Source organism: Theobroma cacao, chromosome 1, assembly GCF_053813885.1.
Source record: "Theobroma cacao isolate CCN51 chromosome 1, ASM5381388v1, whole genome shotgun sequence".
Classification (NCBI taxonomy): domain Eukaryota; kingdom Viridiplantae; phylum Streptophyta; class Magnoliopsida; order Malvales; family Malvaceae; genus Theobroma; species Theobroma cacao.
Genome location: NC_142639.1, coordinates 31,157,467 through 31,183,397, shown reverse-complemented (window position 1 = coordinate 31,183,397; position 25,931 = coordinate 31,157,467). Strand labels below are relative to the sequence as shown.

The 25,931-nt window shown below is 31.7% G+C and overlaps 1 protein-coding gene, 1 non-coding gene and 1 pseudogene across 3 annotated transcripts; 1 reads left to right on the top strand and 2 right to left on the bottom strand.

Annotated features, from left to right (window-relative positions):
- Window positions 1-2,064: 2,064 nt before the first annotated feature.
- On the bottom strand, window positions 2,065-2,157 carry LOC148764728 (small nucleolar RNA snoR8a). Its single transcript, XR_016024344.1, has one exon. It is a non-coding gene; the product is annotated as a small nucleolar RNA snoR8a (small nucleolar RNA).
- A 1,029-nt stretch (window positions 2,158-3,186) lies between these two features.
- LOC18613037 (Tetratricopeptide repeat (TPR)-like superfamily protein) lies at window positions 3,187-6,486 on the top strand. Of its 2 annotated transcripts, none has more exons than XM_088803567.1 (8): window positions 3,187-3,445; window positions 3,565-3,777; window positions 3,882-4,073; window positions 4,165-4,367; window positions 4,478-4,556; window positions 4,923-5,058; window positions 5,868-5,954; window positions 6,122-6,486. In XM_088803567.1, exons 1-8 carry the CDS (start codon window positions 3,341-3,343, stop codon window positions 6,193-6,195), a joined length of 1,089 nt encoding a protein of 362 aa, XP_088659693.1. In that variant the 5' UTR covers window positions 3,187-3,340; the 3' UTR covers window positions 6,196-6,486. The 2 variants fall into 2 exon arrangements, with proteins under 2 accessions (XP_088659693.1, XP_088659690.1); XM_088803564.1 differs by having other exon boundaries at window positions 3,188-3,445; window positions 4,923-5,061.
- A 528-nt stretch (window positions 6,487-7,014) lies between these two features.
- LOC18613036 (tetrahydroberberine oxidase pseudogene) lies at window positions 7,015-8,477 on the bottom strand (annotated as a pseudogene).
- Between the last annotated feature and the right edge of the window lie 17,454 nt (window positions 8,478-25,931).

The window sequence follows — 25,931 nt, the reverse complement described above, 5'->3', positions numbered from 1 at the left end:
ACTCTGTCAATCATATGAATGTCATGGCAAGTATTTTATAAGGTCAGGCTTGACAAAGAGAATATATAGATATTTTATTAAATATTTTAATTTTTTATATATTCTTAATATAATTAATTATATTAATATTATAAAATTAAAGGCCTATAAAACTTTGGGGCCTAAAGCCACCACTTTGGTGGCTTTACCCTTGAGCCAACACTATATACTATTGACATAAATATGGTAGTTTCTTTCCTCATATAAGTATAAACAAGAAATATGATTTTACTTAAAATTTGTGAGTCAAGGCATATCTTACAAGCAACATACAAACAATGAAAACTTGCAAATGACAAAAATTGATCATTTTGTTTGAATAATATAATTTTAATGGAAAAAGAAATTACTAGATGTTTGAGAAGGTTATTGTCTTCTTTGAATAAATATTGTTTTATAACCATATATGTAGGTGCAGGTTTTTTATGATTGAAACTAGAGCAAAAAATATCTTTAATTAATACTAGTTTATCTTTTCCTCTATCAGCAAAAACCAAGCATCCATGCAGTTGACTAATATAATATATTCATGCAATTGACTAACAAAATATAGCACAACAACAGAAATAAAAAAAAATGGGAACAAATGTATATGGCAAAAGGAAGAGCAAACTTCCAAATCACAAATGTTATTCATTTTGTCTGAACAATATATTTTTAATGGAAAAAGAATTACTACAGTACTGTTTTAAAATCATATATTTAGGAGTAGCTTTTTAGTGATTGAAATAAAACCAAATAACTATCTTCAATTAATATCAGTTTATCTTTTTCTCTATATAGCAAAAATCATACATTTATGCAGTTAAATAATACAATATAACTTTTCCTACAAACTCTTTTTAAGATATCAAATTGAAGTCCACTACAACATAATCTATATATTTCCCAGGTAAAAAGACCTATTCAGTCCTTGTACTCTTCAATTTTGTTCAATTTAGTCCTTATATTAAAAATCGAAGCAATTTAGTCCCTTGATTTTGGGAATTGCGTCAATTTAGTCCCTCCCCTTAATGGCATCCAATTTTATCGTTAAAAGATGACGTCAGCACTAATGTGTCACATTTTTATGACATGGTATCGAGTGATGACATGGTGATACCACATGACACTATACGATGACGTGACAGTGTTGACGTGGCACTAACATGTTGACATGTCAAAGCCACATAACAGATCAAAAAAATTAAAAAAAAAAGTTCTATTACATCATAGGGATTAAATTGAACAAAAATATATAGCATAGGGACTAAATTGATCAAAATTGAGATGTTGAGAGACTAAATTGAAAAAAAATTGAAAATACAAATCTTTAAGTAGATTATTAATATGCTTATTAATAAGCTAAATATTTAAGTGTAAAATATTTATGGTGTTAAAAATATATAAAAATATTTTCTTACTTGATTATTTGATTTTAGAATATGTAAATTAATTTATCTTTTTCACAAAAATTAAGTTTGAATTCTCCTTTTATAAAAAAAAATTATGAAAAAATTTCATACCTAAAGTCAAATTTAGATGAATAACTTGCATTACGTTAAAATAAAATAATATAAAGTAACTAAATATGTTGATTTAGTTACACCTTTTACAATTTACAAATACACATTTTTTTAAAATTATTCAACTCTTACCCAATTTACCTTTGATTTAAATTTACTCAAATTAGCAAAATATGTTTATTTAGTTACAACTTTCACAATTTACAAATACACATTGGTATGAAATTATTCAACTCTTACCCAATTTACCTTTTATTTAAATTTATGTAAAATTTCTTATAAAAGGATTTTATTTAAATTTAAATACCATAATTAAATTCTGCTAAATTTAAATTTAAATCATTAATTTGGATTTATAAAAATTTTATTAATAAAATAAAATGGTACAAATATTTACAATTATATTTAACTTCATCAACTATAAATACAGTCTTTAATCTAGGAAATTTCAACTTAAAAAATATAACTTAAAATATTAAACAAAATAAAAATATGAAAATAGATAAATAATTAGAATGGTGGAGCTCAGATTCTATGGTTGTAATAAGAGGTTAGTCATGTTTAAATTAATCAAGTCAGAACGAGAAATTATTTATATAATCATCGCTAACTCTATATATTAGTTCTTCATTTTTTTAAAAGGAAAAACTAAATTAACATATTTTGCTAATTTGACTTTAACTCAAGTTAAAAACTAAGTTAAATAAATTTTAAATTCTTATAATATTATAAATAGAAGAAAAAAGAATTTATTTAGTCATTTTATATTATTTTATTTTAACATAATACAAGTTATTCATCTAAATTTGACTTCAAGTATGAAATTTTTTTAAAATATTTTTTATAGAAGAAGAATGCAAACTTAATTTTTGTAAAAAAGATAAATTAATTTACATATTCTAGAATCAAATAATCAAGAAAATATTTATTTATATTTTTAACATCATAAATCTTTTACACTTAAATATTTAGCTTATTAATAAGCATACAACAACCTACTTAAAGATTTATATTTGTCAAATATTTTTTTCAATTTAGTCCTTTAACATCTCAATTTTGTTCAATTTAATCCCTGTATTATATATTTTTGTTCAATTTAATGCCTGTATTATATATTTTTGTTCAATTTAGTCCATATGACATAGCAAAGTTTAGTCTATGTACTCAAAATCGAAGCAATTTAGTCTCTTAATTTTGAAAATTACGTTAATTTAGTCCTTTTCCCTAACGACATCTAATTTTATCGTTAAAGAATGATGTCAATAATGACATCAGTACTGCCACATCATCGTATAGTACCACATGGTATTGTCACGTCATCATTTGATGCCACGTGACATGCCATGTCATTAAAAATGTGATAGATCAGCATTGACGTCATCTTTTAACAGTAAAATTAAATGTCATTAAGAGAAGAGATTAAATTAATGTAATTTTTAAAATTAAAAAATTAAATTGTTTCAATTTTGACTGTAAAGACTAAATCGAACAAAATTAAAAAAATATATGAACTAAATAAATCTTTTTACCATATTTCCTGTGATCTATACAGTAACGTAGCTCCGGGCACCACTCAGTAATTAAGAAGCTAGGGTAAGGGCAGGGTAGAGTTTGGAGAGGGTTTTAACGATTAAAATTGGAGGGAAGGGGCTTAGGGACATGAAAACTTTTTTAGAAGTGGTAATTTCTCTAGTTTTGTTCTTTCATCTTCTCTCGTCCGACTCGACGATAGTCTCTCCATTTATCTGTATATCTCCACTTCTCCCTGCCTTTCCTTCCAGCAAACATCGAATAAAATGGCGTTATGGATGGAAAGAGGCTCAGAACCCAAAACAGAAAGCGAGATCGCTGACCTAGAAGCCATTTCTGCCCTCAAAGAATCAGCTGCTCTTGAACTAAAGGTTTTTCTTTTTTGGTTCCTTCTCTTTATCCTTTTAAAATTCTTTATTTCAGAAAACTCTTTTAACTTTCACCTTATTCTTTTGTTGAAAATTCATTCTTTGAAAATTGGGTCTTTCAGGAGAAAGGAAACGAGTTTGTCAAAAAGGGGAAAAAGCATTACCAAGAAGCCATCGACTGTTACAGCAGAGCTATCAACCAGAAAGTTCTAAACGACCAAGACACCTCCGTTTTGTTCTCAAATAAAGCTCATGTAAATTTACTCCTTGGGAATTACCGCCGTGCCGTCACCGAGGCTCAGGATGCCATTAAGCTCTCCCCTGCAAACGTTAAGGTACTACATTCAGTTAATGCTGTTTCTTATGCTTCAGAAAATGGACTTTTTTTTTATAGATATATATATAAGGATTTGTTCATTCTTGGAATATCTTTGTTTAGGCGTATTATCGAGCTGCCAAAGCGTGTCTGTCGTTAAATTTGTTATCGGAGGCGAAATCTTATTGTGAAAGTGGAATAGGAAAAGACCCAAGTAATGAGGAGTTAAAGAAACTGGCAAAGCAGATTGATTTGAAGAAGATGGTACAGGAGCAGCGTGAAGCTCAAGTTTCTAAGGCCCTTGTACAGGCTAAGGTTTTATAATTGGACTCCCAACAGCTCCTTTTCTTAATTAAAATAAAAAAAAGGAAGTGCCTCGGGTCTTATTTGCTTTTTGCTTGATTAGGACCTTGTTTCTGCTATTGAAGGTAGAAGTTTGAAGATTGGGAAGGCAATGTACAGAGAACTTACTGGATTAAGGAAGCCGGAATTGGATAAAAATGGAATTCTTCATTGGCCTGTTTTGCTACTCTATGCAGAGGTTATGTCCAGTGATTTTATAGAGGATTTCTGTGAAACTGAAATGTTTTCAGCTCATCTTGATATCATATCCTTTTTGTTTTCTCTTTTAAATATCAAAATGCTTATTGGTTTCACCATATATTTTGTAATATTTTCAGTTTTCTGTGCCTTATCTAAAGTCCTTAACTCTCAAACATGTTTTCAGAAAGTTGTCCCCCTTTACCGTGGGATAAAGAAAACCATTATACCCGTGAAGCTATTGAACTTTACTATGAGGTATGCCCCTATTGATAATGAATTAATGATTATGATGCACTCAAGTCTCAAGTTATTGAATTGGACAAATTCCAGCATAGCATGCTTGGCATTGATATCTTACCATGTGTGTTATTAGCACATATATGGTAGTTTAGAAAACCAACAGGTTGCCTACTTGTAGCAACTTTCTTTGTAAGAGAGATAGTATCATGAAGCTTTCTTAATATACAGCTACTAGTCCATGTTAAAATGATATGCTTGTAATGACAGTATGCTAAAGGAGCTTTAAAATCACTGTCATTTGCTGGAGGCTAAAGACATTGAAGCTGTTTTCGTAGCTAAGCAGTCTTTGATGCTCATTTTCGTCATCCTTGACTATGTCAGGCTGGTTCTGGTGTGCATCTGTCTAAGACCAAAATTATCCATCATCTTCTAGAAGGAACTGCAGCTTCTAATGTGGAAAGTGTTGGAGAGGAAGAAAAGGATGCAGTTGATTGTTCTACGTATGGTGATTCTGCAGGTGGTATGTTTTCTAATCTACCTTTCACATCAATATTTTCTTTGTTAGTCACTATATGTTTGAGACTGGGAGTGCTTTTCTGTTGCTAGAGTTAAATTACTGAAGCATAGGGCCAATATTTTTCTTTTTGAAATTATGTTAAAAGTTACCTTGCTGTAATTTACTTCTAGTTAGCAGCCTCTTATTAGCATTACCTTTTTATGCAACTATTGGTGCAGTTTCTCTTTCAATCCAAAGACTAAAAGCTTTTTATCCAGGTTTTTTCCCTCTATTTTCTTAAAATCCTATTACTTACCTGGAGGATTGACAATTATACAAGAGAAAAGCTCTTTGGTTATCATACATATTAGCATATATTTATGTTGATGAGTTAGTTTCTTTTTTTTCCTTTTTATAGCGATTTTTTCAAAGATGATTTGTTGAGAAAGGTTTAATAGTTTAGTATAAAAGAGTGGCATCTCTTTGACTATACCGTCAGTGCCAGTTTGGTACAGGTAGAGTGATACACTTCGTTTGCTTGTATGTATAATTTATGTTGCATTCTTTAGCTCAATGCAAAAATATGTGCCTTTCTTCTTTGAAATATGACCATGCAAATACTTGGTTGTATATCATTGCACTTGTTTTCTCTGGACCTGGATTGGTAATTTTAAATACCCATGCTTTCAACCAGCTGTGCTTACAAAGATGAATATGCTCAATATATTAATTCCTATTAAAAGGAATCAACCTCGTTTCCTCATTAATTTTGGTTACACTTCACAATGCCATGTTATTTTTATCTGAATTTCCTATGATTAATGTTCCAGGTTCATCCAAATGGGTCAAAGTAAATGAAAAAGGAACACTTCATGATGTGTTGAAAGAACCAAACTTCATTATCCCAATGATACCAGGTGTGTCTTTATATTCTCAAGAAAGCATTCCATGCATAATTTATCGAGCAACTATGCATAACCTTTCTGTGACTAAGTACAACATGCACGTTTCCTGTCACTAGTGGGAGGTATTTCCATTTAATTTCATTTTTAAATCCTTATCTTGTGTTATTTCCTTGGTGCAGTCTTTTATGTTGTTTCAAAAAGATCCTGCTTTTATAAGGACTTCAGAGCTGGAAAATGGGCACCTCCAATGTAAATGGATTGTACATGTTAGACAACTAGTGTGTGGTTTGGTTGTTATTGTACCTTGACCGAGTCAAGGCAAGCAGTTTTTATGTACTCCAAAATTATGTACTCCAAGACAGCTAGTGTCTGCTCATGATGTTCAATGCAAAAGGTGTTGCTTGAACTCAAAAAATTATGAAGCAGCTTTGAGTTTGCAAAGCCATTTAAGTTTGTAGAATTTTTTTCCAGGGTTTTTCATGCACTTTCATAGTTGTTATACTAAAACACAAACCGGAAGAAACTACAAGGAGTTTCTTTTACAGCTTTAACTTGAATGGTGAAGTCTATTTACTTTCGCAGTTGTGAAATCTCTGCGACTTTTAAGTTGAACTACGGAAATTGCATCAGTGGTTTACCTATTAAGCATATGAAGGGCATTGACACCTGCCTTTGGAGCTTAAATTGTGACTCTATGCGGAAAGGGTGTGGTTTTATAGCTTGAGCACAATCTTCAATTATTGCTAAGGTTATTCAATGGATAGATACCAAAATACCAAATTCGTCAGAGTCGGTAGCCCGAATAGTGTGTTAAACTTCATCTATTTGTTGATTATGCAGGGGTCTTGTACCCCTGCCTTGTGTATAACCCGAGGCAGTTCGTTCCTGTCAAAGCTAAAGCCAAAAATAAGGTGAACAAAAACGACACCAAGTTTGCTGGAAAACAAAGGTGAGGTTATAATCTACTAGACTTGGCATGAATCTCAACATGACAGAAGGAGGAAAAAAGAAACTCTTCATTTGCAATTTACTTTTCATTGAAATGCCTAACAAAGCTCTGAACGCTCTTACTCTAGTTACCTTTGTTCTTCCATGAAAGATGAAAGAGGAGGGACACTTTGTTCATTTTTAAAGAAGTTTTCAAAATCAACCATAGTCTTTACATGTATCAATCTATTGAAGTTATTCTTAAAATATTTAAGACTCCAAATGCTGGCTTGTGCATAACTTGTGTAGCCGATGTTATTAGTTCTAATATCTAAATCTCTGTAGTTAAAATATGCTTCTCTTGGAGATTTTGAAATGTAAATGGCCATATTACTGTAAAGTCTCCTTATCCAACTTATGTATTTATGAGATTCTGCATTTTCTTCTTTTGACCAACCCACAAGGTACGAGGCTTGGTACAAGTTACCAGATCTATGCGGATAAGGAAGTTGAGTGTCTGGAATTACATCCATTTTCCCTCCTAATGCTACCATCATCATAAGAGCGAATTCGGCCTCTTCCTCCAAAAACTTTGACCATATCCCCTCAAATCCACTTTCAGGAATTGGTTCCTTCGCGTTGTTCGATTTTCCTTTGAAAATTGATTTCGGAAGAGCATTGTCAAGCAAAATATCCAAACGTTTTCTTGAAACTCCACCAAAGTAGAGAACTGACTCAACCCAACTCATGTAATGCAGTCTTCTTTTACTAATCCCAGCTCAGGAAACCTATCTTGTATCAATGGAATTAGCTCATCAATCCCACCAACATGCAACGCTTTGAAAGGAGCTTGAATTGTTTTCTTCCCTACCTGACTGGAATTTACCTTTGTAATCGTGGCATCCGTGAATATATCATCAGGAAGCTTAATGGCCCAAAATAAATCCTCAGCCATGGATTTTCGGTCCAGAATTCTTCCAGTATCATCAATTAAGTGACCATCAATAATATGATCAGCAGCAAGTCCATATTTCCGTATCAATATGCCATAACCTCGCCCACTAAAATGCCCACCAGAACCCACGGTGTGGCATCTACTGGCTGGGAAGGCAAGTGTTTTACTTTTTTTTCAGCAATTCTCTCATATAGTTCACCGATAATTGCACCAGATTCAACCCATGCTACTCATTTTTTTATTAACATCAACCAATTGAAAATTAACCAAATCAATAATAACAAATGAAATTTGAAAAATATTAAAAAAGGTTCAAAATTATGACTAGCACTTCGAATTTTAATTTGAAAGTTATATTTTTTTAAACAATAAATTGTTGCTTGGATATGGGATATTTGCAGTGGTGTTACAACGACAGACGGTTTAGGGATAGCTGGAGTGGAGAACCTAAAATTTTGAATAGAAACATCCAAAATAGATAAATATGAGGAATTATTTTGTGTGTAAATGACCTTAGACATAGAAGCAGAGTCTGCTGAATGAAGAGAAAAGCAATGAAGGAAATCATCATGAGAATGAGCTAAAGTTTGGTCGCATAATGTGAAGAGTACAACTAAAAGAAAAGGAAGCATTGAGAAGTGAGGAGACTTCATTTCTTAAGCTGGTTGTTTGCACAGGAATGTGTAAAGGGTAACCTTGTTTATAGCAGCCACGGGAATGCTTGGTCAGGTCAGGATACAAAAATAAGGTGTAGCAATTTGCTTAGCAGCGAGCATCTTTTTTGACCATTCAGCACTCAAAAAGTTGAGCACAATTTTTTTTTTTTTTTTGAAAAGCTCAATTATTTGTTTTTATGGATTTATCTTTCACCACAGCGTCGATTGATGCATGTTCTAAATCATAATAAAGTTTTGTCGGTTGGTCCGGACGTAAGATCGCACTTCTACTGACCTGTCTTTATAGACCCTACTCATCTACAAGTATGTCATGTCAAATCATTTTAAGCCATTGAAATCTACACATATCCCAGAAAATATCAAACTAGTTACCGATTTGCATATTACTTTTAGCAGTTGAATAATTTTATAATAATATTTCATTCATAGAATAATAAAGTAATTACTTGCAAGCTACCTGCGTTATCTCTGTGAGATTTATGATTAATACAAGTATCATAATTATCAATTAATTCTTAAATGAAAAGAATAATATAAACGCACATAATTAAAAAAATTTCATTATCCATCAACTATAATTTATAAATTCACATAGTATCCAATTTCAATATCAAAATTAAGATAAGATCTTAGGAATGATATCAAATTTTAAGAGAAAATAATATCATTTTCATACTTAAAAAGATAAGTTGCATAAATTTAGAATCCATAATTCTTAATTAAACATAATCATCCAAAATATTAAATATCAACAAACAACACCATTCATTGAATGATAAAAAAGTATAGTAAAAAAAAAAAAGAACCAACATGAAACCATGAGGAACAAAAGAACAACAGAAAAAAAAAGTCAAAAAAGGTGAACAAAGATAGGAAACAAACTAAAGTAAAGAAGAGAAAGAAGAAGACCAAAACGGAATAAAACAATAGGTAAGGAAGCTAAACAAATGAGATGGAAAAGAAATGTCATAGAATATTAGTCGAGTTGAAACGACCATAAAAATAATTGAATTAAGCAAATGACCTAAAATATCCTCCAAATAAAAAGCACATTTACAATCAAAAGATAATAAAGACCTTAAAAATGTAAAAAAAAAAAAACACTGACCAAATCATGAAAAAATCTCTAGCATGGCAGCATGCCCTCAAATAAAAATAAAATTGGTAAAATTATGGAAAAATATCTAACATGAAAGCTGAGTACAGCAATTGAGAATCATTAACATTGAGCCAAATAACAGGCCCCACGAGCCAACAAATATTGCTTAAAAACAGCTCATGGCATAAGCCAACTGCTCGGGCGGGCCAAGATTAACCCGATGAAGACCCGCATGAAATGAAAATAAATACAACCACTCCAATTGTACGCCATATGTCATGTAATTGACAAATTCATATGACATTCAATTGAAGCCCTTAGGAAAAAGTTTTAGTGTCCGTTTAGTTTATCTTATTTTTAACTTATTTATTGTTTAAAAATAGAAATTGGGTCAAACAGAATTTCATAAAAAAATTTACAAAAAAAATAATTTTTTTAAAAAAATAAAATTTAAAAAAAAACTCCAATTAGGAGCTTTCTCTTTAATTTTTTTTTTTAAAAAAAACACATCAGCTTATCAGGAGAGTTATTTTTTTTCAAAAAAATCCTCTCAAAAAATACTCTCTCTCTCCCTATTGATCTCCCTCCCCTCTCTCCCTTTCTACAAATCAGGGTTTTTTTTTTGTTCTTACAAAAATTAAGAATAACGAAAACCAAAAAATCATAACTGCATTAAGGTATTAATTTTTTTTCAAATTTTTTTTTTATTTTTTTATTTTTTTTAGTTTTGGAAACTTTTTTTTTATTTGATATTTTTTAATTTATTATTTGATATGACAATTATGTGATATTCATTTGTTATTAACTTTTTTTTGGTGTATATAATATTTACTTATTATGATTGAAATAATTCAAATAGGTCCATAATTGTTGAAATAAATTAAATAAAAATTAACTTCCAAACCCTGGATAATATATTTTTTTCATTCCTTTCTGTAACGAAGTTGATACTGTAAAATATGATCATATAACTTCATCCAAATCTCTAATCTCTTTCAAATTATTTTATATTTATTCTTTTTTATTTTAGTTCTAAACCAGGTTTTGATATTTCATAAAAAATTATTACAGAATCAATATCCAGAAAATAGATTATTATGATTAAATTGTTTTCAATTATTCTCTATAGTAAAAGATATAAAAAGGATAAATTTTAGTATATCAATGATTTAGGTTGAATGTAATTGGCATTGGGACATTGTCCTTGTAAGTTTCCACTATGTGACATCAAACCAATCTAATCAAATGATGTGATTAGCTTTTTTCTCCAAGCTCCTCAGTCCTTGGAATCTCAAGGGTCCAAATTCCCTGCCCCAATGGCCTCTGGTCTTGTTAACACATTTTAGAATGTTAAAATATCCATGGTCTCATTTATAATTACAACGGTGAGTAATTAATTCTTTCTAACGTTACTTTCATGGCTTGATCAAGAAGTTCTGATGGCATTGCTGAAGGCATCATGCTACTGATTTTTCCTAATTGATTTCTTGACAAAGCAAATGATGACTTGAAAGAATTTACACCCTTACGAAGTAATATAAGACAGTAGCAGATAGCTACTAGTCTCTCAATAAATGTAGAAGCTAACCTATAATAGGTACTCAATTATACAGATCTAAGTTGTGTCCATTAGAGGAGCAACCCTTTTGTAACAGCTACATAGCCTATCTGTAACTTGTCAGTATTGAGAACCAACCTATAAAACTTCAATCGCCAGTGTTATTTTCTAATTCAAACCCAATGTGGTATTATAGGTGAGGAATTTGACAAATATGATCGTAATTTTAATTATTTTTTTGAAAGTCAAGAAGAAAGAAGTAACAATGAAGAAATATATTCATATATTTTTAGAAGAGTATTAGATGATAGTTACATGGGTAGAGTTCGTAATCAAATAGTTATTACATTGATGGAAAATAGAAATTGTTAATTTATGAGTTATTTATAAATTATGTGTTACTTGTGAATTATTTGTGAAACTTTTTGTTTATGATTTATTATTAATTATAAATTTTATGTTATATAAAAATACTTTTTATATTTTCAAAAATTTATTTTAAATAGATAAAAAATAAAGTTAATTTTATATATTTTCAACAAAGAAATTCTTATAAAAAGTTATTTATTAAATACCCTTTATGGTAATTTTGATCGAAATTAAAATTTATATAAATTGTTTTGCCAACCAGTTTATCTATAAAAAAGAGTTTATAAAATGTAAATTTACCAAACAGTTTTAACTTAATTTTAAAAGATATTATTTTTCATAAGAGATTTATAATAGCTTTAAAATTAAAAAAAAATCAGGTCAAACATGCTCTTAATATAGAGTTATAGATTAACCACAAGTACAAATAAATGTTGCTATTGATGTTAACAACATTTTGTGAAAAATAAGATTAATTGTAAATAATGTTGATGCCCATTTCTTTTATTTAGAATTTAAATTTAAAAATTATTAATAAATTTAAATAAAATTTTAATCAAGAAAAAAAAATTGCTTCGAAAAGATTGAAAAATAAAATAAGAAATTGGGCATAAAATTTGAACAGGAAGTGCTGAAATTGCATTTTGCAAGTGAACATGAAGTTTATACAAAGTTAACAAAAATTATTAAATGTTGTTTAAGTGTTCATATCGTTCATGCAACATTTTGTGCACTATTTTTTTTTTTTTGCATTTGTAGACCATTTTGTCCAAAAAATTGTACTTGTAATTGGTGGGAGGAATACACAATATATGATCCTTGATGCTTGAGACACTGATACGTAATAATTTTTTAATCTAGATAAGAGAATAAGTAAAATTCGTCAGAAATCAAATGTTAAAAATATTATTTCCCACTAAGAGTTCTGTCCAAATTCTCAAAATCATCAATATTCATAACATTTTGAAGATCGTCTTTTGATAAGCATTACTCATTGCATTTAAACATTTGGATAAAAAACTAACAAAATAACATTTATCAAAACATTCAATAAGAAAAATTAAGCTAAATCCCTGCAGTTAGAGCAATAGAAATATCATAAGAACGCACTTTCACAGTTTCACTATAACGGTCAAAACACGATCAGATGAACCTCATAAGCCCAACACACTCGTCTCGCCCTTAAAATGTTTTAAATAAATAAAAAAAAACACATATCTAAGTGATTTGAAATTTTAAAAGATGATTTGTTTTAATTTAAACTTTTAGCATATTCTTTAATAATATAAAATTTTAAATAAAAAATATATATTTTATATTAATTTATTAATTAAAAATTAAAAAATATTTATCATGTTAAAATTAAAAAGGAATTCCATTTTTTAGTTATTTTATTTAAAATTTTAAGATTGAAACTCAAAATATAATTTTTCATGTTTTAATTCAAAATAATAATAATAATAATTTTTTTAATAATTAATTAAAATTAAGTTTATAAAAAATGTAATGATTGTATCACACTATACGTAATTGTAAGATATGTATCACGTATTGTAAAATATGTATCACGTATCATACGATATATTTTTAATATTTGATTAAAAAAGATATAATTATAAATATGTGTCGTTTTTTATTAATATCATCTTATATCGTACGATATGTATTACGTATTATATAATAATACGTCGACAATCAAATTTTTTTTAAAAAAAATACTACTAGACTCGGCCAGCTAAAACCAAATCCGACCCTCTCATGGTCGGAAACGACCTTAAATAAACTATATTTGACCAGATTTACAATCAAAATTTTTTTAAAAAATGGATTTCTTTTTGACCAAATTTCTCTCTCTTAATTAGACTTTTCTTTCAAACTTTCCTTTGTCGCTGCTCACCCTGTTTCCCTGATTCCATCCCTATTCTTATACGCCACTTTCTTACTATCAATTTTTTCGCATAACATTATTACTGGCAGACACTCCCGCGAGATCGAGGATAGAAGATTTTCGAGGTATTATTTTAATACTAACATTTTTCCTGTCTTAGGCTTTAATTCAAGTGATAACATTAAGAGGATTATTATCCTAATATTAAATTAATATGCAAAGGGACAGTTGTTTTATTTTTTTTGAAAGGCAGGTAAAGGGACAGCTATTAAACCATGTTAGTCCTTTCTTTTCAATTTTTTTAGTTTTAGGGTAGAACCGGTGTTAGTCGTGATCCATAGTATAACAAGTGCAAATGCCAACTGAATCTAATATTTTTTGGCTCACATTTAATGAGCTCCACCTTCTTTGCATCAATTCATTTGGGTAGGATTGTTAAAGCTTGATACTACTTTATTAAAGTCATATTAATATAGTATATCTCATCATGCTTCTGCGTCGCTTTAAATTAGCCAGGTCAACCAACTTGTATATGCTTTACCATTTTTAGTGAAGCAAAATCACTTCCTTTTATTTTTATGATGATTCAGTATCTCCTATTTTTAGTATTTCATTATTATTACTTGATTGCATTGTAATACAGTATATATAAAAGGTTAAGATTTAATTTGGTTGATATTTTACTATTTATTTCTTAGGTTTCTTTTTTTTTTTTTTGTAAAAAATGAATGAAAGAACCACAAAGACTTAAACTTTAAAAAAGCATGTGATATACCCATTTATTTAACTTATTCTCTTACCTTTCATTACATCTAAAGGAGCTGCTAGACCTTTATTTTAAACCAAACAAATCCTTAATCTTAATAAAAAACTAACTCCACCAAAGCCAAATTTCAATTGATAATTTTTGTCCCCTTTAACTTATGACGCGGCTTGATGGCCATGTGACAGTTCATACAAGTCATCCCATTTTCTTCTGCCTCTTCCTCTCTCTGTCTCTTCCCCCCTTTCCCCTCTCTCTCTAGGATCTACCCAGAATCTGGCCATCATTGTCGCCTGTTGTCAGCACAGAGCACCGTTCACCTATGGTTGTCCACCCAACGCCAATTGATTTTCACCAAATCTCCAACAAAGTTTAAGATAAGTGTAGAGAAAGTGAGGCAACAGTGCAAAATGTAGAATCGGGTGTAAAGAGCATAGTAAGAGAGAAAGTACTTAGAAGAGTTTAGAGAGGAATCTATTTAGTTTTCAGTATCCTTGACGAATTGTCACACTCACAGCTCTATTTATAAATTAGGAATAAGTCATTACTCAAGAGCAATATGCATAAACTAGGGAGTAATTGTTGAGAGCAATATGCATGTAATCAGAGAAACATGTTACCCCATTATGTATAGTGGAGTTATGGGTTTTCTAGATATTCAGGTCACTAATGACATAGTGGGCTTCATGACAAAATGTGTCACTTCCCAAAGAAAAGGCAAAAGCTCGTGCTTTTGAAAAAGATTATAAAGAAAATCTTTTAATTACTTTTTAATATGAACCATTAAGTTAAATTTTTAAAAAATTTCAAAGGTGTAAATTAATTCATAAACCTTACCACCAAGGGCGGCGTTAGAGTATTTTCAAAAAGAAAGCCAAATAGAAAGAAATGTTAAACAATTAAAGAGAACTTTATATATAATTCAATTATAACTTATTTAAAAAATTAAATAAAATTCAAAAGATATTAGACATAAAAAAATACACATTAATAGTAATAATGGTATTATTTCTATATATAATTGAATAAAACTATAAAAAGAGTTTCTCTCACTCTTTACGTATAAGAATGGAAGAGAAAATAATTTTTCAAATTAAAATAAATTACCTCTTTACTGTTGGTTTCGAGTAAATGTGCTAGAGGGGGGGTGAATAGAACAATTTGACTTTTTCAAAAATTGGCTCTAAGTGGGAACAAATGCAAGTGAAAAAAAGGAATGAAAATAAGAACAAAAACAGAGTAGACAACATAACAAAATTTAGAGTGGTTCAGTCAACGATCTACATCCATTACCTTGATTGTTCAACCAAGGATTTTCAAATCAATCCACTAAGAACGGTGAAATTTACAAGCTTTCACCAAACTTTTACAATGGCTTTTACCAAACTTAGCCAAAACCTTTCACAATAATTTTTATCGAGATCAATTAAAACCCAACACCTAACTTTTCAAGGCTAAGTTAGAACCTATGCTCAATCAAGCAATCCTATCTTGAATCAGTCACTTAGAGTGATCTGTTCACTCTAAGAATGCAAGGAGAAAAGTGATAAGAGTGTACCTATGATCACAAGGTTGATCTAAGTGGTACAAAGTGAAGCGCAGATCACAATTACAAAGATAGGAGTTGAGTGCAGTAAATGAGCAGGGAGTGTTGGCTGGTTTTTTGAGCTCTTTTTGTACTTGGAAGCCTTCAATGTCCTTTTCTAGCCGTTGGAAGTCCTTTCTTAGACAGTTTTTGACCGTTGGAAACAGTTTGGTAGCAGTTTTGGCCGTTAATCTGTCTTCTAGTGCACAATTCAAATTTTCTAGCAGAATGCTCTTAGTCGAGTAACTTATGTCTTAGTCGACTAAGTTGTCTCTGTTTTTTGTTTCCAGTTTCTGGCAGTGAGCACTTAGTCGACTAACTTACTTCTTGGTTGACTAAGTCAGTTTTGTTTTGAAGTCCAGATTTTTGGCAGTAGCTTCTTAGTCAACTAACCCACTTCTTGGTCGATTAAGTCTTTTTTGTTTCTCAATATTCTTGAGCCCGTCAACTTTTGATTTGAATTTTAGCTGACTAAGCCTTCATTATTCAACTAAGGTGCTTCTATTTTGTTGATTAGTTGTGGCTTCTTATTCATATGCCTTTTTGATATGTCTCATGAAATAATTTATTTATCATTAGCATATAATTCTTGTCCTGCACACTCAAGTAAAAATATTATACATAAATGAATGTGAATGTTTTATTATCATCAAAAACTAATGGAGCCAACAATCTCTCCCTTTTTGATGTTGACAAAACATTCCTTGATTAACTGTACAATGTCCATTTAATCTTTTTAGTTTTGCATAGAAATGAGGATTTCTCCCCCTAAGTGTGTGCTTCCCCTAAGTGTGTGCATATTTTACTTATTCATTTCATACATACAATAACATTCTACATTCAGAATATATATATATATGCAGATATATAGAGTAACTGACAATGGGTGACTGTTGACAGATTATCATCAATGTTTCAGTAGTATCTGTCAAAAGTGTATTGTTACCAGATTTTATGTATGCCATTAATTATTCAACAAATATAGTATAATTAGCATCCATATACATCCACAACCATTTTCCATTCACATTATCATATTAAAGATCATGACAGCCCAATATCAGCACCAAAGTAATAGCAGAAACTCAGTGGTAGCAACTTCAATAACAAATTTAAATATTCAACCATTAACTTGTAAACATCCAAAAACATAAACAGCAATGTCTATAAGCATTCAAAAACATCTATCAGCAAAGTCAAATTTAATTGTTCAACTATCAAGGCAAAAACAGTAGAAAAATAAAAATAACAATCAATATTCCTAAATTACCCTTAATTACCCCTAGTTCTCCCTTAGACTCTGTACCCTAATTATACCCTAATTCTCCCTCTTTTTGTCATCATCAAATCTTAAAGATGATTAAGCATCTTCTGAAGAGGATGAGGGAGAGGATTCATCAGTAAAATACTATACATTAAGGGGTTCAAGAGATGGTTCTGGAGGTGATTTCTATGGTGAGGGTTCAGGGGATGATTTATTAGGAATTTTAAAAGGATATTGAGGAGAAGAGATGGTTGATGGTCTAGCCTTTTCAGCTATTCTGGAGGATTTGCATCTTTTGAGGAATTTGGTCTTGGTTGCCATTGTCTTCATGCCTTTACTAGATGGTTTAGACTTGGCTTGTGAAGCAGCAACAACTTTTTCTTTTCCTTTACCCCCTTGCTCTTCTGTTGTGGGAGCTGGTTCAATGGATGCTGACTTTTGTGCTTGTGCTTTAGCTACTTCCTTTTCTACTTGCTCTTCCCTAACCATCTGATGGAAAATGTCCATAATTGATACTTCCTCAGAATGAGGAGGAGAAAGCTACTCTTTTTGAGGTTTTGGAGGAGATGGTGGATTTTTATCTAGTGAGCCAAGTACCTTAGTTCCTTGTTCTGATTCAACTTTTTTTTGTGGTTCAGGTGAGGAGGTTTTCTTTGGTTGATCTACTTCAGGTTCATGACCCTCAACCTGGAAGGTAGAGCCTTCAGCATCTTGTCCTACTGGTGCAGGGCTTGGAGTGATAGAGGTGTCTGCAGCTACAGGTTCAGTAGGCATTTTTCCTTTTTCCTTCAACACCTTTTCTAGTTCTGCCAATTTCTCTTCAATTTTCAGCATTCTTACTCCTTGGTTAGTCAGCTTTCCATCCATCCTCATGAGTAGGTTGAAAAGTATGTCATTAAAGAACTGTGAGGGAGCTGTTTCTAGTTGAGCAGGGAGTGAACACTCTTTTCCAAAAGTGGCCTTGGGGGGTTTAACATATTTCTCTCTATCAAGCTTATACCCCATTTTAGGCAAACTCCCAAGGTAAATAGCTTGATCCCTTTCACTAAATCCATTTGATACCTTAAGCTCCATATTCCCTTTTTCTGAACCAAGTAAGTAATGACATTTCCATAAGGCAAATTTATTTTGTCACTTTTATAGGCTCCTCTTGTCACAGCCCAATTTTTGGGCCATGACCGGCGGAAGGACCAATGGGTTCAGCCCACCAAGCCCAAGCAAGCCTACTTACATGATCTTATATGTTAATCCATATTCCTTTAGAATCCAAAATTCATAATGCTCAATTACAATTCCTTTGAAAACAACTCATAAAACCCAGTCATGTATTCATAATGGCATCATCAACCATTATATACATACATATAATTTGACAAGTGAATCTCAGCATTTCACAACAAGTAGTCATATACACGTAATTAGAACTCGACCGTTAACGGAGTGATTCTGGGCACGATTGATAACACTTAGTGTCACGCTAAACCTACTGAGCAATGTATAGGGTGGAGCACCTCTTCCTAGGATCCAATCACCTTTAACTTAAGAAACCTAAAACATGAATTTTAAAAACATGAGTATAAACTCAATGAGTGAACATAGGAAGGGAACAAGCAACGTTAAGGAAGGTTTAGAAAGCATGATGCACTTAAGTTCAAAACAATGCAATTTAATTTATCTCTATTTAAAAACTCCTCATTCAAACCCTTGGTCATTTAGTTACTTGATGACAAAATACTCATGAACAACAACGAAGTTGAGAAGTGAAAACTTTAGTAGATTTCAAGCAAGTCAAGCATAATAGATTGACTCTCACAGCAACGAAAAGGCATTCTCGTTGCAACGAAATTCTGGCTAGATAAAAATCTAAGGGGCTTTCACTACCACTAAAAAAATCCACTCATGCCACATTGCACATTAAATTGAACACATTGACAATACTCAAGTTTTCAACAGTCAATGCAATCACATTTTAAATCCAAACATTTTTATATAGTAAATATGTATATATATAAGCACTTACACCACCATCACATCACCTGGCTGATGTGCATCATTACCGACATGTGCACTGCCCACTCCACACATGCACGGTTGGGCTCCACTCATAGGGGACTACCCTTGCTACAAGCAGCCCTTTCCTTCTTCAGCGACAACTCCACTTGTGAGGGACAACCCTCTTTACAAGCAGCCCTTTCCTCTTTCAGTGGTGGCAACAAACGGTACCTATCAGAGTACTTGTAGGGGACAACCCTCTCTACAAGCCCTTGGGCGGAAAGTCACGCTTTGCCATTGTTCACATGCGAGAGTTCCCAGGGATCGGGTTAAACCCTTTGCTCTGATACCAACATTGTCACTCAACTAGCATGTGCACTGCCCACTCCGTACATGCATGGTTACATCAATTATACAAAATTACTTAACAATATATATATATATATATATATATATATCATATATCTTTATATACATATCAGCGTCATATAAAAGTACATAGATTCATCACAATCATGTTTCACATCACAAAAATATTTCACTAAAGGCTTGTTCCCATGCATTTTGAAGAAAAGATAATTTAAACAGTTCAAGTGGTTCGCTCAAACGTATGTACATCTACCCAAAACATTTTAGTGCAGGTTCATTCACCGATATTTGTTGAATCTTTACTCGACTCCAACCTCCACTAATGGTCCAAATGGAATTGTGGGGCCTCGTTGGGACCTATCATCACAACAACATCACAACCAATCCGATTTGCATAATTATAGTTCTAAAAGCTATCCACTAAATCATGTTCTGCTAGTTATTTTTAACTAGCTTTCATCTACCATTAAGTGACTATATATTTTCACTATTCTAGTCACACTACAATGAATAACCCACCTCAACTACACAACACTCACCGATCTAGCCACTAGCCATTCTCAACAACTAAAAAGAAATCAACTCTATTTCATTACTCACCTTGGTAGCTTTACAATTGAATTTCTTTTTCAAAAGCTTTCAAACTATCATGAAAATCTCACTTTCTCTTTCTAGAACGTCCAGCTAGTGAGATAGTGCAATAAGAAAAGGTTTTTGAGGGTTTTATGGTGAAAAAATAGAAGAGCACAAAGAACTCTGTGAAAGGGTACACAAAAACATGAAAAATCGAGGTTAATTCAAGGAAATATATGGAAATTCAAGGCAAGCTTCCATGGGGGGAGGGGGGTGAGAGAACGTGGGAGAGGAAGGAGAAGAAGAAGAAGTGCTGGAAATTTGAAAAAAATCCTAGAAACTTGGATTTTTATGGCTTAAGTTTATCCATTTCTAGCAAAATTACCAAAATACCCTTAACTATGTCATTTTGTTTTTCCATTGCCTTTATACAATCTTTTTACTTCTTTGACATTGAGACAAGGTCCATAAGGGTCTAAAAATGCTCAGGTTCATGAAAACTTAAAAATTTTAACTCGAGATGCAAAATGACCGTTTTACCCTTTTTGTTTCCTTCCATTTTAATTTAGTCCTCCCAACATTCATTTAACTCCAATTTCCTTCTATTACTTTCTTTTACACATGTACAAACAAAGTATGAAGTTTGTACTCCAATGCAGTGTCCCCATAATATTTAAAATATTTATTTACCCGCGTTATCTTTACTTAATAAAGACAAACGACCCCATTAACGTCATTTTTCTCCAAAATTCTCTCATTCTTCTTCTCCCCTACTTAGATTGACCATATACTCCTTCTTCATGAAAAATTTTGACACTGAATAAAATATTAATATTTTAATATTATTTTATTAATAAAATATTATTTTATTCTAAAAATTTCCTCTTGTCTCCTCTTGTCCCCTTGGTACCCAAAATACCTTATTAGGCCTCAATTGACTTCTGAATCACTTTTTATCTCACAAATTTTTCTTCGATAAAAATATCATTATTTTATTATTATTTCCTTGTGTGCGGAATATTTTATCTCAAACTATTTCTTTCATATTTCATCATTTCTAAACATCATAATTAACCTCAATTGGCATCCAGTAAGTTTTTATTAGTCACTATATCAAAGTACGGGGTATTATAGTCTCCTCCACTTAAATAGAATTCATCCTCGAATTCTCTTTAACATCGGGTTGTTAACCTCACTCAATGATCATATTCCATTTACTTCTTCATAAGGAATTTTGATTTATGCGCCTCATTATCTTCAATTTGACTAGAACACTTTACGAGGTCAGGGTACGTAACTTATATCTATTATCACCCTTGAGTAAAAACCATGGTACCCTTCTCAATTATTCTTTCTTATCACTAAGATCCCAAGTATGCCTTTAATTCCGTCACTAACCTCAAACATATCTTTATTTCGATTCTTGTCAAACCTCTAATCATTCATTCACCTCGTTTACCTCCAATTCGACTAGAATGCCTCACTTATGTCTGTTATCATCATTTAGAATCAAATCGATGGTAGCCTTCACGATCATTATCTCTTATTTTAAGATGTTGAGTACGCCTTTATCACTATCATTAAATTTGAACCATAACTCTATTTCAATCATACTGATTTCAATCACATATTATACTTACTATGTATACCAATCACCATCTTATTACTTTATTCCTTATCAAACTTCTCAACATTCATTCATCCTATCCTCATACACCATTATATGACTTATGGCATCATAAAATGCCCTATTTATTCCTATACATATTTCCAACATTCTGGGGAGTTGAATCTTTCAATCGTTCTGTCACGACCCAATTTTTCGGGCCATGACCGACGCATGAGCTCAATGAGCGTAGCTCACTAAGCCTAAGAAAGCCTATCCATTTACCTTTGCTTAACAAATTTATCATATCATGCATACACACACACACACCTTTTCCCGGGGTGTAAACATAGCCAAAACATAATGGCATTATCGATAATAATATACATGCATTATACCAGTCATGTATTTAGCAATTTACATTGCATACACATATTTACATTGTTAGATTGTATTCATAATACAAAAGGACCCATGACTTCCAACGGAGACATTTACAATAAAAGGGATTACTATCGAATGCCAGACACATACCCAGGAGATGTACTACGGGGACTCCTCAATCTAGGGTTCAACAGTCACCTAATCTGAAAACATGAATTTTTATAAAACGTGAGTACAATACTTAGTGAGTGAACAAGAAGGGAACAAGCAATCCAACCAGAAAATTTGACAATCATGATGCATCGGTTGAAAATAAAGCCATTTTCATCTAACTACTATTCCAAACCCTTTTTCCCTTACCTAGAAATTTATTACGCATTCAAGGATTAAACATCATTGAATTTACACCGATCCTTCTAGCAAAGTAGTAAAATTGACGGTTATTTACAAATCGTCACACAATAAGGGTTTCACAACCCGTACGATTCATACATGCATATGTATCACGTACAGTTTCATTCACCAATTGTTCTATCAAGCAAGATAGCAAAATTAACGGTTTATCACAAACTGTCACAAACAAGGGTTTCACATACCACACAATCAAACATATATACACAAAGATATGAGCAATTATATACACCGCCAAGTCTTCACTATTCTTGATGGTACAAAGAAATAACTATCGGAGTACTTGGTAAGGGGTATCACCCAGTATCCCTCTTTGCACACCTCTGAATTTTTAAGAAATTGTGGGCGTTACGTATCGCAGTCCCCACAACCTTTATCATTAAACCGGCATTGCACTTCCCACTCCGCACATGCACGGTCGTAATTATCACATCCTTTGTCATTCAACTGGCATTGCATTTCCCACTTCGCACATGCACGGTCATAATTATCACATCCTTTGTCATTCAACTGGCATTGCACTTCCCACTCCGCACATGCACGGTTGTAATTATCACATCCTTTGTCATTCAACTGGCATTGCACTTCCCACTCCACACATGCACGGTTGCATCAATTTCACCATAATTTATTCATAATGCATATCAACATAATACAAGGGTACACAGATTCAGTACACTGAATTTCACAAAATTTCTCAATAATACATGTAGGCATCATACAGATATACACAGATGCATCGTAATCATATTTAACATCACTGAAATATTTTCACTAAGGGCTTATTCCCAAAATTCATTTTTAAATGGGAATTAGATATAATCCTTCACGCATTTCATTTCAACTTAATTAGAATTCCCAAATAAATTTTGAATTGCAAATTCACTCACAAGTGTCGAAAATTCAGATTCCGAGTGCACTCGGACTAATAGTCCTCAAGCGCAATTCCTTTGCCTTTTTCGGACGTCTCACTACCTTGTCAAATAACAAAGTTGAGGAATTTACTATATTGTCCCTAAATTGATATAAACTAATTTAAATTACTAATGCTTGATATGTAAATGCAAAAATACGTCTGATTACCGCTTAATCGCACTATCGATTAAATTCGACCGATCACCCGATTAATTGGTGATTGTGTCCAAATCACCTCCAAATTAATCCATTTCTCCTCTAATACCTTAATTTACCACATACCATTTAAATAAAGCCAAATTCAACATTAGAACCCTCACAGTTCCTTATAGAAAAATTCGGTCATTTGGTGCATTAGAACAGAATTTTTTTCTACATAACCGTTTCACCTTAATTCATCATTTTCCAAGCCATTTTCCTTGAAATAAAAACAATCCCCCATTGATATTCAGCCCTCATGGTTCGACCAACAAGGAACCCTAGAGAAATTGAATATTTCTTTTGTATTTTTGTTCATAACCATGCTTAACTATCTCTAAACACTAACATAGTCTAAAATCAAATTATTCCAACAAAAATTCCTCTTCCATACCCATTTTTCAGAATTGAATTCATCATAATAACTCAATATTCAACCATGGAAATCAAGAACAAAAGCATGGGTAAGCTAGGTATCAAGGAGAATTAAAGAAATTCTAACTTACCTAGCTTGTTTCCTTGATTTTTTCACTTTTTTTTTGAATTTTCACCTAGGTTTTCTTGTTTTTCCCTTTGTTCTTCCTTTGTTCTTGTTGCTGGTTGCCTAGGCAGAATATGGTGAGAGAATTGGGGATTTAATGGGCTGATTTCTATAGAAAATATAAAATAATCAAGCATGCCACGTGTCACATGCTTATTAACCCAAATTTTTAACTTTTTGACTTTTTCTTCTTAATTTTTCACCACAAATATTCTGATATTTATCCAATCCTACCACAATTAAAATCCCTTGGTCTTGATAAGTGCTGGGAAAAAAAATTTACCGATTTGCCCCTAGGATGGAAAAATTATGATTTTACCCCTATACTCTGAAATGTACCGAAATCACATTATTTCTACTTTTCAACCTCAAATAACACTAATATTGATCAATATTAACCAAATGGGGCAAAAATCGTTTTATAAAAATTCTCATTTAGTCATTTAGTGGCCAAATTACCATTTTGCCCTTGTGCTCCAAAAATACCGAGAATCACAAATTTTCACTGCTAAACATCATTTTATACTCCAATAATCATAATTATATTTCATATAATTATTCTTGGTCAAATGTGATCAAATCTTAGCTAGAAATCTCAATTTTATCATCAAATGGTAAAATGATCGTTTTGTCCTTAATCGGTCAATTTTCCTAATGGACTCCGAACTGGACCTTGAACTCCGAATCACTATTCTAAGCCATTTTGTGGGTTTCAATATTTTCAAATTCCTCTTATAAACTTCTATTTGAACTATTTCAAGGCTCGATTTAACTTAGTTGTACCACTCGATACAATATCGTCTTTTAATCGAGCTTGACAAGGTCTCACACGTTCCCTCATACTTCATGTCTCTTTTTTTTTTTCCATATTTATACAACTTAAATCTTCGTAATCATATCAGTCCATCTTGCATGGCTTAATCACCCCATAGATTACATTTTCTTGATATCATTTCCTTGGATATTTCTCCAAAGTTTCTTATATCAATATAGTTATACTTTTGATGGGATTTCTTATCATTGTATTATCCATACAACTCATCAAATATATCGAGTTCAAATCTCGAATCTCTAAGGACAGTGCTTCATTTTAGTTGGCCATGTCATCAATCCCACACATACACATGTACACGCAATTCTAATGTCAATATTCTTCATTGTGTGTAGGGATCTTTGTGTTCAAGTGTTTTTGGACTAAGTTTCCCTTTATTTTTTCTCCTCCATAACCAAGATTCGCTATAATAATTCTCATATTTAATCTATAAACATTAGGGTATAATCAATTTCATATTACCCTTTTTATATGTTTAAATCACTATTCCACTTGCGTTTACCACAAGTTATCTCTTACATAATACATACAAATTCTAGTTATGCCTACACAAAACTTCACATCATTTACATGCTTATACTCCCTTCTTATCATTTCCAATTATTTACTTAAGTTTCATTGTACTACATATCCTTGCACCATAATGTCATTAGTCACATTTCACTTACTAATTATCATTTTCATTATCTTGCAATCCAGTATGTGTATATGCTTTATAACCTCATTGATCCTTTAAAGACTCATTTTTTACTTGATCATTGCATCTTATGCAATACCACAATCCCTCCAAGTTACCCCTGTTTCTCAATTATCTTTCATGCCTCTAACATGTATATTATATCCTTTTTGCAATTCGTGACTAATTAGTCACTTAAGACTTAGACTTATTCAATCATGCATAGCTTATGCGTTTCTGAATTCCAATTCCCATAATACATTAGGAGGTTTTCATTATCCGACTTCACTATCGAGATTACCTTTAACCATTCTTTATACTGATATAACATCATTCTCCCTTAGTCAATTCACAATTTGTACTTGGAATTGCAAGACTGGAAACAAGGTTCTCCTCAAGTACTTTTC

Bases quoted from the DNA above. Each gene is read 5' to 3' on its own strand.
- LOC18613037 (XM_088803564.1), top strand. From the start codon at position 3,341: ATGGCGTTATGGATGGAAAGAGGCTCAGAACCCAAAACAGAAAGCGAG. The intron at 4,074-4,164 runs GTTTTATAATTG...TTGCTTGATTAG, and splicing joins AGGCCCTTGTACAGGCTAAG to GACCTTGTTTCTGCTATTGA. The intron at 5,955-6,121 runs GTGTGTCTTTAT...TCCTTGGTGCAG, and splicing joins CATTATCCCAATGATACCAG to TCTTTTATGTTGTTTCAAAA.